At 46.9% G+C, this 13,035-nt stretch overlaps 1 protein-coding gene across 1 annotated transcript in view; it reads left to right on the forward strand.

The window, feature by feature from the left end:
• The window catches only part of ntn1b (netrin 1b), a 43,468-nt gene that overhangs the window by 352 nt on the left and 30,081 nt on the right, over positions 1-13,035 (forward strand). Inside the window, exon 2 of the mRNA XM_056406140.1 lies at positions 51-1,096. Coding sequence (XP_056262115.1) covers positions 82-1,096 — 1,015 coding nt within the window. The 5' untranslated portion in view covers positions 51-81. The remainder of the gene's footprint in view (positions 1-50; positions 1,097-13,035) is intronic.

Raw genomic sequence — 13,035 nt, forward strand, 5'->3', positions numbered from 1 at the left:
GTGTGTGTGTTGGTGTTGTTGTTGTTGTTGTTATCTCCGTTTCACTGCAGCGCGAGGGTCCCCTGCGGCGCACGGATTACAATGCAAAGGGTTTTGGAGCTTTGGGTCACCTTGGTGACCGTCAGCGCGCTGACCGAGGGGGTCTCCGGAGGGTACGGCCTGAGCATGTTCGCCGCGCAGTCCTCGCCGCCGGACCCGTGCTACGACGAGAACGGCAACCCTCGCAGATGCATCCCGGACTTCGTCAACTCCGCTTTTGGCAAAGACGTGCGCGTGTCCAGCACCTGCGGCGGCCCCGCGGCCCGGTACTGCGTGGTGGCCGAGAAGGAAGAGGAGCGCACGCGGGACTGTCACACGTGCGACGCCGCGGATCCCAAGAAGTCGCACCCCTCCGCGTACCTGACGGACCTCAACAACCCGCACAACCTCACCTGCTGGCAGTCAGAGAACTACGCGCAGTACCCGCAGAACGTCACGCTCACCCTGTCGCTGGGCAAGAGGTTCGAGGTGACCTACGTGAGCCTGCAGTTCTGCTCGCCTCGACCCGAGTCCATGGCCATCTACAAGTCCATGGACTACGGCAAGTCGTGGGTGCCGTTCCAGTATTACTCGACCCAGTGCAAGAAGATGTACAACCGGCAGAATAAAGCCGCCATCACCAAGCAGAACGAGCAGGAGGCCATCTGCACGGACTCCCACACGGACATGCACCCTCTGTCCGGCGGCCTCATCGCCTTCAGCACCCTGGACGGCCGGCCGTCGGCGCACGACTTCGACAACTCCCCGGTGCTGCAGGACTGGGTGACGGCCACCGACATCAAGGTGATCTTCAGCCGGCTGCACACGTTCGGCGACGAGAACGAGGACGACTCGGAGCTGGCGCGCGACTCCTACTTTTACGCGGTGTCCGACCTGCAGGTCGGGGGCCGGTGCAAGTGCAACGGGCACGCGTCGAAGTGCGTGAAGGACCGAGAGGGGAACCTGGTGTGCGAGTGCAAGCACAACACCGCGGGACCGGAGTGCGACAGGTGCAAGCCGTTCCACTACGACCGGCCGTGGCAGCGCGCCACCGCGCGCGAGGCCAACGAGTGCGTCGGTAAGTGGAAATCAGTTGTTTATCATCGCGTTAGTCGATATATCTGAGACGAGAGAAAGAAAACACACAGCAGCAGTATACTGCCTAACCCTAACCCATATATGGTGATTATTCCTTCATGATTATTATATATTTAATTTATTTTCTTGCTGGGATTGAATTACAGTTTACACAACTTGATTTACCACCGACGTGTGTGTGCCTCAGATTAATATGTGGGTCTAATTATCATGATAGTGGCTGAATACATCCTTGTTGGGCAGAGAGAGAGAGAGAGAGAGAGAGGCCTCTGCTGAGGTCCCACAACCTAAAAAAAGTGAAATAAACCATCAATAATCTTACATTCTGAATACTGGTGGAATTAAATATTTCAATTGAATTAATTGATTAAATTAGCAAATCGAACACCAGTCTGTCCTCTGCTGGTATATTCTGACAACTTTGAATTTACTCAAATAAAAAGTAAAGTACGAACATGAATTCAGACAACATTACACGATTTAAAGGTAAAGCGGTTTAAAAGAATATATGAATAAATAAACTGCAAATGGCTCAAATAAATTGCTGAGTTCAGCAATTTTATTTTGTAAGACATTTAATTGTATATCCATCAAAAATCAGAGCGGCCTTTATTAAATCCACACAATGTAACTTATTTTGTGACTTATTAAAGACACCAAATCATGGCTGAAGGTTTCCTCCAAGCAACAGGACAACGCTGCTGCTGTTCCAGCTCTCAGGAGCTACGTGTTGTTCAGAAAGCCTCAACGAACGTGGCTCTTGGTTGACCTCTGATCTCTAACAACATTCAGGGGAACAGAAAGAGCCGGAAGTCGTCTCCACAAAGTGCGCCATGTCCGAAGGTGTAATAGCGCTCTGACAGGAAGGGAAGCGTTGCCGCCGCGGAGATCGACTGCAGGGGCGTGTTGTGTTTCCACAAGCAGGTGCCGCTGCACATCGGACGGCGATTCAGGCGTTTTATCGTTTTTCATTGACATTTCCGTCACGTAGAGAATAAACTGCCCCTTTAGAGCCAGAGAACGAGTCAGGAGGACAAAGCCAAAGGTGAAGCCTGATCCCAGTTGTTGTTTTTTATCCCAGCAGCTCTATACCGAGCGAGTGTATTTTCTGTGATGCTTATTTACAACGGAGCGGGGGGGCGCTTATATCAACAGCTTGAGCCCCCCCCCTCCCCCCCTCTGAGCTACAGCCACCCAAACCTGGAAAATTAACAAGTTCAGACGGTGCCACGGTTCGCTCAACCGAACAGAAACAAGTGAACAAGTTGTTCCCCTCGGCCTCCACCAAAGCCAGCATCTCGCTGTATTTTACTAAAACAAAAGGTCGTCGCTCGTGGCATCCATCTCACTGTCAGTGGGAGCCCCCCCCCCCTCCTCTCTCTCTCTCTCTCTCTCTTTCACCATTTCCCTTTCAGTGTGAGCGGTGTCATCAGATGAAGCCGCAGAGAAGCCAGACTGAGCGTGTCTTCCAAAGAGGAGATAGTGGCCTGACATCTACAACGAGCATGAGAGAGGAAGCGAGGGGGGGGGGGTCTTTCCATCCAGCAGTGGGTCCATATGGCCGGGCGGTGGGGATGCAGAGCGGCCGGTGCTAGTGGTCTGTCTGGATGTCTCCTCCCCGCTGTAGGACGTTCAGATGGCGAAGGTGTGATTGGTTTTTACTCGCCGGCATCAAGGAAGTCGACGGCAGAGTCCACCTCCCGTGACTTGGCATGCAGGGCTGCCATCTTTTACTCAAGAGGCATTTATGTTGGCAGCAGCTTTCACATTCCTATCAGCTGGAGTTGCATGACTTACAAATGTGTTGGTGGATGCAGCCAGGGAAGGGTGGGGGGGGGGGGGGATGGCAGAAGGCATGTCATTGATTTTTGTATTCGGACCCAGGGTTTTGAAATCCTTTGTTAGGCTTTTTGAATTCTTTGATCGGCATGATTCGGTTGTTTCAATTAAGTTTCTATAATGAAAAAATCATTACAGAAGAGTTGGACGAAGGGGAAAGCGACCGCAATAAAAACACATGTGGAGCGCAAACAGATACACACAGACCGGCAAGATGTGGAATGACAACAAAGAGACACAAAACAGCGTCAGAGATGCAGAACGACCACAAGCAGACACAAAGCGACTCCGCAGAGATGCAGAAGGGGCGGGGCCCTTTAATGTGCGTACGTCAGGGGCCGTGTTGGGAGTTGATGTCATACTCTTTGTTTTTTGGTCTCTTTTTAAACGTTTCTAAACCCACCCTTGCATAAAACTTGGAAACGTAAATCTCTACAATCTCTGCCCGATAAACTTTGAACACAACCCATTAATGTATAGGCATGCATCCGGTTGTGAAACACACACACACACACACACACGTCATGCTCCCCCGTCCCAGGCAGCTGCTTCGTATTCTCTTCATGTTCAGCGTAGCGCTGACCCCTGACAGTCGGCCCCCGCTCCTCTCCGGCCTGACTGATGGGCTGTGAAGGGAACTGTGGGAAACTCTGACTTGCCAAGTGGGTTTTGAGGCAAGGTGAAAATGGTAGCCTCACTCACTCAAACGTGCAATTTTTCACATTCGCTCAATTTGATCTTTGTTTTCGCTGTCGGCGTGCCACGAAATGTTCTGTTTTATGATGGCTGAGCATCAGCTGGAGGTTCCATCACTCTTGTGTCCCGACACTTTTGATGTGCTTTCAGAGTAAACGTTCAATCTCTCCTCAGTTCTTACGGTCGGCCGGCGCTTATCTGGCTTGAGATGTTTCCGATATGAAAGAGAGAGAGTTCATTTCAGCAAGCCAACACATCTTGGACACAACATATGTGACTCTGATGCTCTATAGAGAGCATTTAGTGTTGAATTGTATTTATTTATTCTTTTACATCTACACAGAAACCTTTGAAGGGAAGACAGGTCCACAAGGTGACTGGATTAGGATATCATTTACTATTTGCTTACTGGCTCTGCTACCAGTCTGCAGGACATAAAGACACACTTAGAATATTTTGAAAGAATCAGCAGGTTCGATGACAAATATGACGAAAGAGATTTGAGAGAATGAACACAAGTGGTATTACTATGTCAAAATCAATAATATAACTACCATTTATGTTTTGTGTTTCCAACCTTATTTGCCGAATATTAGCCTTTATTTAATCATTTAACCCATATCAGATACTTTTGTTAACTATACCATCATTTATCACTTTCTATTTCAACCATTTATTCATGAGTGTAAACTATCTACTGTCACCTGAGGTCTACCTTTAGCGTATGTCAATCGTGTATCCATTACTTTAAGCTAATAAATACAATCGTTTTGTATCATTAGAGTTTTGTAACCATTAGAGTTAGTTAGTTTTGGCTTAGTAGAATATTATCAATTATTTTCTCTATCAATTGATTATCTATTGCTTTTAGCTAATTGTTTTCTATCATTAATCCTGTAGTTTTAGCTCCAACTATTTAAACCATTAATTCTTTATTTATAGTTCACTATGTAAATATTAATCATGCAGTTTTAGCTCACTAACTATTCCAACCAATAATCCTGTAGTTCTAGCTAATGAACGACAGTATTTCCACCAGTAATCCTGTAGTTTTAGCTAATGAACTACAGTTTTTCAACCATTAATCCATTAACGAACAATTTTAACCATTCACCGTTTCGACTTTTCTGCATGCTAGGTAACTAGTTTCCACACACTCCCGTTCACGTTGTTCAGGTGTTACAAATGACGCTGAATGAAGGTGAATTTTGGGATTTTTTTTGAATGAAATTGTGATTTTCAATGTTTTAAAACTAGTTGAGCTACTCCACAATCCTCCCGCTAGTTGGGAATCACTGGTCTAGACACATCAAATAAGAGAGCTTTGAGAAGACTTTGAACCACAACACTACTTGCATGACAGCCGCTCAGAGAGAGAGAAAGAGAGAGAAAGAGAGAGAGAGAGAGAGAGAGAGAGAGAGAAAGAGAGAGAGAAAGAGAGAGAGAAAAAGAGAGAGAGAGAGAGGAAACCAGACCCGAACACCACACTTACCACGCGGCCTGTTTTACACGACCACTCCACGGCTAACGCTGCATTTCCTGTTTAGTTAACAATTGAGCCGCTGAGATGCCGATCACGAGGCGCTGGTAGAGACGTCTCTGTTCCGGACCAGTCGTTGTCGTTTTGGACCATCGACACCGGTCGTGCTCACGGTGAATGTGCCGCCGGCGCCGCCTCACCATCTGGGTCTCATTTCAACTCCATGCGACGGGAGAGAAGAATATCTGCAAAGCATGATTTCATAGATGTTGTTCTGTCTCACTCGTCATTTGGTCATTTTGGTTTCCTTCGTTATCCCCCCTTTGCTCTCTCTCTCTCTCATTTTCATTTAATTTGTAAGCCGAGACATCTTTGAGGCTTTCGATTTTGCACATGAAGTTATTCAACAATGGCCGGAGGACACAGCTATTTCTGTGTTGTTACTTTTGTTTGGCTGACTTCTGTTCTGATGGGTTTCATCGATAAACGCATTAGCTAAAGTAATCAAAACAGGCTGCGGTCGCAGAGCCAATGCGTCAACTGGCAACCGCGAGATATTACGTGCAATATCGAGTGGAGATATTGTTTGGTTAGAGAAACGAGGCGGTCTGTTGACGAGACCGTTTCTGTGCGGGAGGTCAGATCTCCTGTCGTGGGGAAAGTACCCATGAGCACGCTCATCAACTCCTCCTGCTATGACCTTCGACCTCGCTCTGGAAGGTGAAGAGAAATTAACCTTTTCGTGAATTTAAGCACGACAAGCAAAAACGTGCAGTACTAAACATCATGTCGGTGAAGGTAAATTATACTGAACGAGAGAAACCACGCTAAATAAATAAATGGGATCGTTAGCGTCTTGTTGTCTCTTGTTTGTGTGGATCCTCTTGAATGATCACAGGGTTATTTCCCCTGGGGTCCAAAACAACCTCACAACCATCAACTACAACCAAGACCTGAGCGCGGCACATAACGTTTGATAAAGTTGAACTAATAACGAGCAGAAAATGAGAATAAATGACAGAAAACAGGAAGCGGTCAGGAGACGTTCAGGAAGTGTCGGCTCCAGGAGCTCGATGGACCGGCTCCGTCGTCGAGATCGTGTCGGAGCTTGAGCTCCGCTCGGGGCCGCCAGGGAGCACAGGTCACATGGTTTGACCGATGGGAGGTCAGGGAAAAGTAATTGCAGGCGCTAGCGACCCCGAAGCAAAACTACATGAAACCGATCGCTTTCCATCAGCAACAAAAGAAGCATTAACCCTTCAACTTCCCATTTCTCTGACACTTCGTTCCCCAGGAGAATTTCCATACAGTCCCGAACAAAATAGTGTCCGCTTAATGACGCGTATTAGCATTTTATAGGCCTCTTCTTCTTTAAAAAAAAAATTATTTCTATTATTATTCGGGAGCCTGGATGGTGGGAAATATTTTGGCAACAGGTCGACAATGATTTAAAAAAATAATACGCAATTAGCAGTAAATGTGGTAAAACATGCATGAAGCACGGAGTACACACTCATCATGACGCGTGTGATTCGCTCTCTTGCTTTTCGTGCTTCCAAATGCAGAAGCTGACTCCCACTGATGTGTCTCCGTCCCCGAGGAGCTCGAGCTCTCCACATCGATCACGATGACAAACAGAGAACAATACTTCAGAAATTGGCCTGTCTCTTTTCCCCGCGTCGCCTCCGGTCCTCCTTGCAACACAAGCCGATGTGACTTTGGGAAGAGGTTCCACTGTATACAAGCAGACCGTGAAACAAAGAGATGAATCGGGGTCTTAAAAAACAAGAAAACAAAATCCAGCTACACTCCAGTGTCCTCTGGGTAAAGACTGCATGTTTTGAGGATTTTGTTTTGTTGAGCTCATAATTCAAGACAGACAATGACGGCTTGAGCCAGAGAGGTTTCACTCCGGCTTTTAAGAGCACACTGAAAAATGCTGTGGACGGCGGTTTGGAGAGGTGACTCGAGGCTGTGAGAGGAGCGCGTTAGCTCTGAGTTAATGTTCGCGCCCTCCATGCTTCGGGACGCGGGATCAGTGTGTGCAGAACGCAGAGGATTCACGCTCAGATGGACGGAGAGGCGGGAAGTCTGGAGACGCACACACTGCGTGACATGCGATGCTCGCGTTGTGTCATCGCCACAGAGTGCACGTCAAACGGCCAAGAGAGGCTCAAGCTTTCCAATAACAAAAAAACAACTAATAAAAACAACTTTATTTTCATATGGACCGCGCCCTGATGCACGTCGCTTTTTAAAATGTTTAAAATGAGGAAATATGAGCCTGTGAGCTGTATTTTTAAAATATTAACTTCCCATTTAACTGCTCCGTTCATTATAGATCAAAAAGTGAAATAAAACCGGCCTAATGCGCTTCTGACTGATTTTCCCCGCTGTTAAAACGTTTCATTATTCAGATCCACTTAACGGTGACTTGTTTTTTTAAGGATATTTTTTGTGGCATTTCTGGCAGTCGGTGTGAGAGACAGAAACTGCGGAGAGAGAGAGAGAGAGAGAGAGAGGGGAATAACATGTGACTCACTTTTTACATTTATTTAGAAGGGGGGAGTAATTGATTAATTTCATTGATTTGATCATTTCGTTATTTTGTTGGAAACACGGAAAATGGAACAATCGACACAATTTATACTCTAGTAAATACAGTAAAACAGATGTTTTTGTGACATTAGCAGAAACAGAATACGTTTCACCCCGTGTCATTATTATTATCATTATTATCATCATTACCGGTGCGTTTATTCGGTGTGAACTGCGAGATGACTTCTTTTGGGCCAAGAACAAGTCAACTTTGAGCTCCGTAATTTATTAATGTAGATTTTCAAAACGGCAATATTTAATATAACATTTTAAAAAGACAAATATTTCCTGTTATATATGAACTATGAACCTTTTTCTGAAGTCAAAGTTCAAGCAAGTGGGCGGAGCTACGATGGGGACCTAGATGTTTTTTTTTTTTACCCTCGATAAACAAAATAAAACATGGCATGAAAGGGAAAGAAAACATATTTTCATGATTGAGAGATGAAGAGTTATTTTATGACTATAGTTAGAGAAAAATGTGTGCGTCTCATTTGCTGTTGCCACGGCGACGCGATGTGGAGAGACGCTTCCGCGCTCCATCTCTCCACCTGAACGGCTCCGACGCCATCGCAAGTCCGACGTCCAACTGGGGGGCAAGTCCGACGGCTAGAAGAGTGTCGGATGTATCCGAAAACTTGACGTGAGCAACTGGACAGCTGGACCGGGCTCTGAGAGCAGGTGGCTGAGCATCCGGTCCGTGGACAGCGCCATGAAGCTCAGCTGATGGTGTTCACCGGGTGGTGTTTGATGGCTTCCAGTCTCCTGGACACGTCTGTGATGGGTTCTGTCGTGAAGATCTTAAATGGATCCGCCCCAAAGCCAAACACGAGCTGCCAGCTGAATACAGTGATATACATTCCTGTATATAGCTGTTACTATGGTGACCTGCTGCTACACACAGAAACCCCATTGGCTCAGCAGGGGACACGTTTCGCGGTGTTTTTGGTCACTTTTGGGCGAAGTCAGAGTTTTGCTTTGCAGCTCGAGGACTCTGACTTCGCTTATTTTAACCGACTTCACATGGGAAACTGAACCATTTGAACGGTGAGCTGCAGGGAAAGGTAACGCGGACATGATGAGTGCCGTCATTTAACGCTCAGAGGAACATTTCCAGTGTTGAATGACTCCTGCATCCCGGGCTTCAGGCACCGCTGAAGAACAGTAACTCATCAACAGACGAGAGTTTGAGAACTGGTTGTGTGACCTGAGCCGTGTGTGTGTGTGTGTGTGTGTGTGTGTCATTCGTTTCAAATCCTCTCCTGCAAGTGGACGTGAGATGCGTTGCTGAGCAACTGAGTGCTGTTCAACTTGGATGCTGGACAGGTGGAGATGGGAATCATAACAAAATGACCTCCACCTCCAAACCCCATCAGTCTGCATTAAACCTCTGGTGCCTCAAGGACACAGAAAGTAGAACGGGGTTGCACAGCCGCTATGGACGTTTCCTTTCAGGCTCAACCTGGGAATCAGCCGTCTCTGTTTTTAACTTCATCAAGAACCAGAATGCACAAACACAGGTCTCAGTCAGATTAAACTCCAGATTACAGAACGCTGGTGAACAGTGTGCGACGCCAGGCGTCCCACGAACAGACATGTACAGAAAAAAAACACCACGACAACATTAACACAGAAATGTTAAAATAAAATATGCTGCAGATTTGGTGATTATTACTAATGTAATATATTCATTTAAAAATGAAATCGTACACAACCGATAATTCATACAGTCAGAGTTCATGATTTGTTAAATGTTACGTGGTAGTGGTTAAATGACATGAATTCCTAAACAAATATGATAATTTAAAATATGTTTTTGTGATTTTGAATAAAATGCATATATGCTTCACACAAAATTGTCAGATATATTTACAAAAATAAATACGTTATACCTCTAATAGATGTTGCATGTTTAAATATATCTGTGCTTCCTGACATCAAATTATTGATAATAACTATTGTGAGGAATAATTAACATTGATATGTGATGAAACAGTCACTTTACATTTAATATTATTATTATTATTATTATTATTATTATAAGGTGATCTGTGCAATTCTTTTATTCAGGAACGTTTATATCAAACAGGGATTATTATTATTTTGTCGCTTGCGATTTCAAAAAGGTCGTTGACCCCTGAGAGAGATGCACGTGTTCAGAGCGTTGTGTCTCCTGCCGGGCCCTTCCGGGCCCTTCCAGGCCCTTCCAGGGCCCTCCAGGGTGGCATCAGGACCACCTAGTGCGCGTCGAGCCCCCTTTGAGACGCCGAAGCAGTGCAGCCTGGGAATGATTAATGGGCCGGCAGAGCGACACGCTCCGCGACTCAGGCTTAGGGCCCCGGCTCCCCTGCTGCGCCGCCACCCGACACAGCCGGCTCAGTGACGGCGCCGCTTGTACGCCCCCCCCCCCCCCCACCCCAACACACTTCCTCGGTGTCATTTACACAACTCCCCCCCCTCTTCCTCCTCCTCCTCCTCCTCCTCCCCCCTCCAAAACAGCATGAAGGGACTCTGCAGTGGAGGCGTAAGCTCCTTTGGCTGGTACCATCCTCCCTGCTGCGCCAGCGACACAGAGGCCTTTTTTTAAACCCGGAAGACAAAGACCCCCGACTGACAACTGCATTGGTTCTAGTTGAATTAAGTCCGGATCCTTTTGGATCAGAACCGCACTTACAGTAACTCTTAACATGTACATTTAAAAGAGAAAGTGACTTCTTCCGCTTCACACTCCTCCGAGCATCAGGAATGCGCCGCTAATCACGCCCGCTCCTCTTTTTCATTAACAGTCACTGATCTCCAAAACAAACACGGCGCAGACATAACAAGCCCGCCTCGGGAACAAAAAGAAAAAGAGAAAGAGGAAATGGAGTCAACATTTTTTTCTCATTTGCATATTTATGTTCCCCGTACGGCGTCGGCCCGCGTGAGCCTGTCGGAGAGTCAGAATGGATGTGTGCGCTCGGCCTCCATCACACACACACACACACACACACACACACACACACACACACACACACACACACACACACACACACACACACACACACACACACACACACACACACACACACACACCCACCCACCCACCCCAGCGACCAATTCTTCTCGGGAAGGGAGAATGAGGAACCACTTATTGGATTTGAGGGGATACCCAGCAGGATGGATGGAGGAGGGGAGAACACAGCGGCCGTCAGACGGCGGTCCCCACGCGACCATAAATATATACGGCGACCGCTCACGGGAGGGGGAACTCGGGGGTCCATCCATCGCGGCCCTCCCTCTGCACACTGTGATGGAGGCGGAGGCTTAAGCCGCCTTCGAGACTTCCATAACTCTTCCAGTGCGAGTGAGCATGCAGACGGCGCCCCCCCCCCCCATCCCGCGACCACCACGGCTACTGTGGAGCAGACGGTCCACAACTGCTGGCCCCAACAGCAGGAGGGCAGCTCCCCGAGTCTCCTCCCTTTCTCAAGCTCACAACATGCATGTGTGTGTGTGTGTGTGTGTGTGTGTGTGTGTGTGTGGTGTATGTACACAGAGAGTGAGTGAAAGATAACCCTGTGTGTCTGGTTGGAAGAAGAGGACCTGTGCTCTTCGTGCTCTAGAACAGCGACTCAGGGATCCATATGCAGGCTGCACTGAGTGCTCAGGGTTCAACTGATGTATGCAAATATTATGATGTTACAGAGATTGCATCGCACACATTGCACAAGTCTGACGGTTTTTTTTGGTCCTGGTTTGGCGAGACTCGGTTGGTTCTAACCACAAGTTTAATAAACATGTGCAGGAGGAGCAGCAGGAGCAGCTCGCCTCCTGCTGCTCCTCATCTAACAGCTCAGTGTCTCTCCCGCAAAAATAAAACCCCACGGTGACGGTTAGACCGCCTTTCCTGCAATAGTTTCGCAATAATAGCCGCCTTGTGTTTTTTTGCCAGTCGCCCTGATGTCAGGGAGGTTGTCGACGAGCCATTTCCATCACTTCCTGTGACAATGTGAATGCGGTGCAGGCATGGCAGACTCCGCCCCCAACAATAACAACAACCTCAAAAGAATGTCCTCAGAATCACAATCAGAACCTTTTATTGCCATGTATGTTTTCACATACAAGGAATCTGTCACGGCGGGTGGCGCAACAATAGACAATAACGTTGACAACAATCAACACAGTGCGAGAATTAAGGATATAAAGATAAAGTGCACAGACGGGCAGGTTTCAGAACTTTAACCAGTGTGAGTAAGTTTAAAGTGACAAGTGTATTTAAAGTGAAGAGTTACATGTATTTAAGTGTATTTAGGTGAAGAGTTAAGTGATGGTGACGCTGACGGTGCTGGAGGAGCAGAGGATGGACTCGATGATGGAGGTGTAGAAGTGCACCATCACCGTCTTCAGCGGCCTCAGGGTCCTCCTCCGCTGAGCCTCTCTTGGTGATGGAGCTGATGTTGAAGCTCCCTCTTCAGGCTCTGGGTCACGATGGAGCCCAGGAAGCTGAGGGCCTCCACAGAGCTCCATCTAGGGAGTCACACGGGGTGGTGGGGGGCAGGTGGGGGGGCAGGTGGGGTCGCGTTCTTGCGGAAATCCACCCCATCTCCATTGTCTTGAGAGCGTTGAGCTCTAAGTGTTCAGAGCGCTCCGTCTCCCACCTGTAGGCGGACTCATCCCCATCACAGATGAGGAGGGTGGTGTCACCCGCAAACTTCAGCAGCTTGACGGAGCTGACTGCAGCTGTTGGTGTACTTGCATTGAATTGCTGTTGCAAAGTAAACAGTAACAAATAAAAGTTTGATGATTTGCTGATTTTCATAAGGATTATAACAACTTTAACCCTCCTGTTAGCTTCAGATTTACGAACATCTTTTACGCTTTTTGACCACAGCGATTAAAACCTCCAGAAAATGATTAGAATTAATATTGTTTCCCAAGTTTAAGTGTCAGGTACTTTTTGTTTGTTTGTTGACTACCTAAATAGCCCTTTAAATAAATTAAAAAGTTGATATTTCTTATATGTTTTACACAGTGAAAAACAGCCCGGGGTCAAATTGACCCGAAAGAACACCGCATGTACAAGTTGTGTACAGGACAGTGAAAACATATCATCATGTGAATTTTATGTTTCCCCAGTTGTCCCCAATGAATTAGGAAAAGTCATGAAATATGAAGCAAAAAAAATTATGTCAATCATATTTTTAGAGATGTTAAACATTGAATGGGGTCAAAGGTTGACCCCAAAAGGTAATAGGAGGGTTAAATGGGATTTTTCAGCTTTCAAAAGCTGGAGGAGAGACGAGTGGATCCAACAACATCCCATA

The sequence above is a fragment of the Pseudoliparis swirei genome, chromosome 23 (genome assembly GCF_029220125.1).
Source record: "Pseudoliparis swirei isolate HS2019 ecotype Mariana Trench chromosome 23, NWPU_hadal_v1, whole genome shotgun sequence".
NCBI classification, from domain to species: Eukaryota; Metazoa; Chordata; class Actinopteri; order Perciformes; family Liparidae; genus Pseudoliparis; species Pseudoliparis swirei.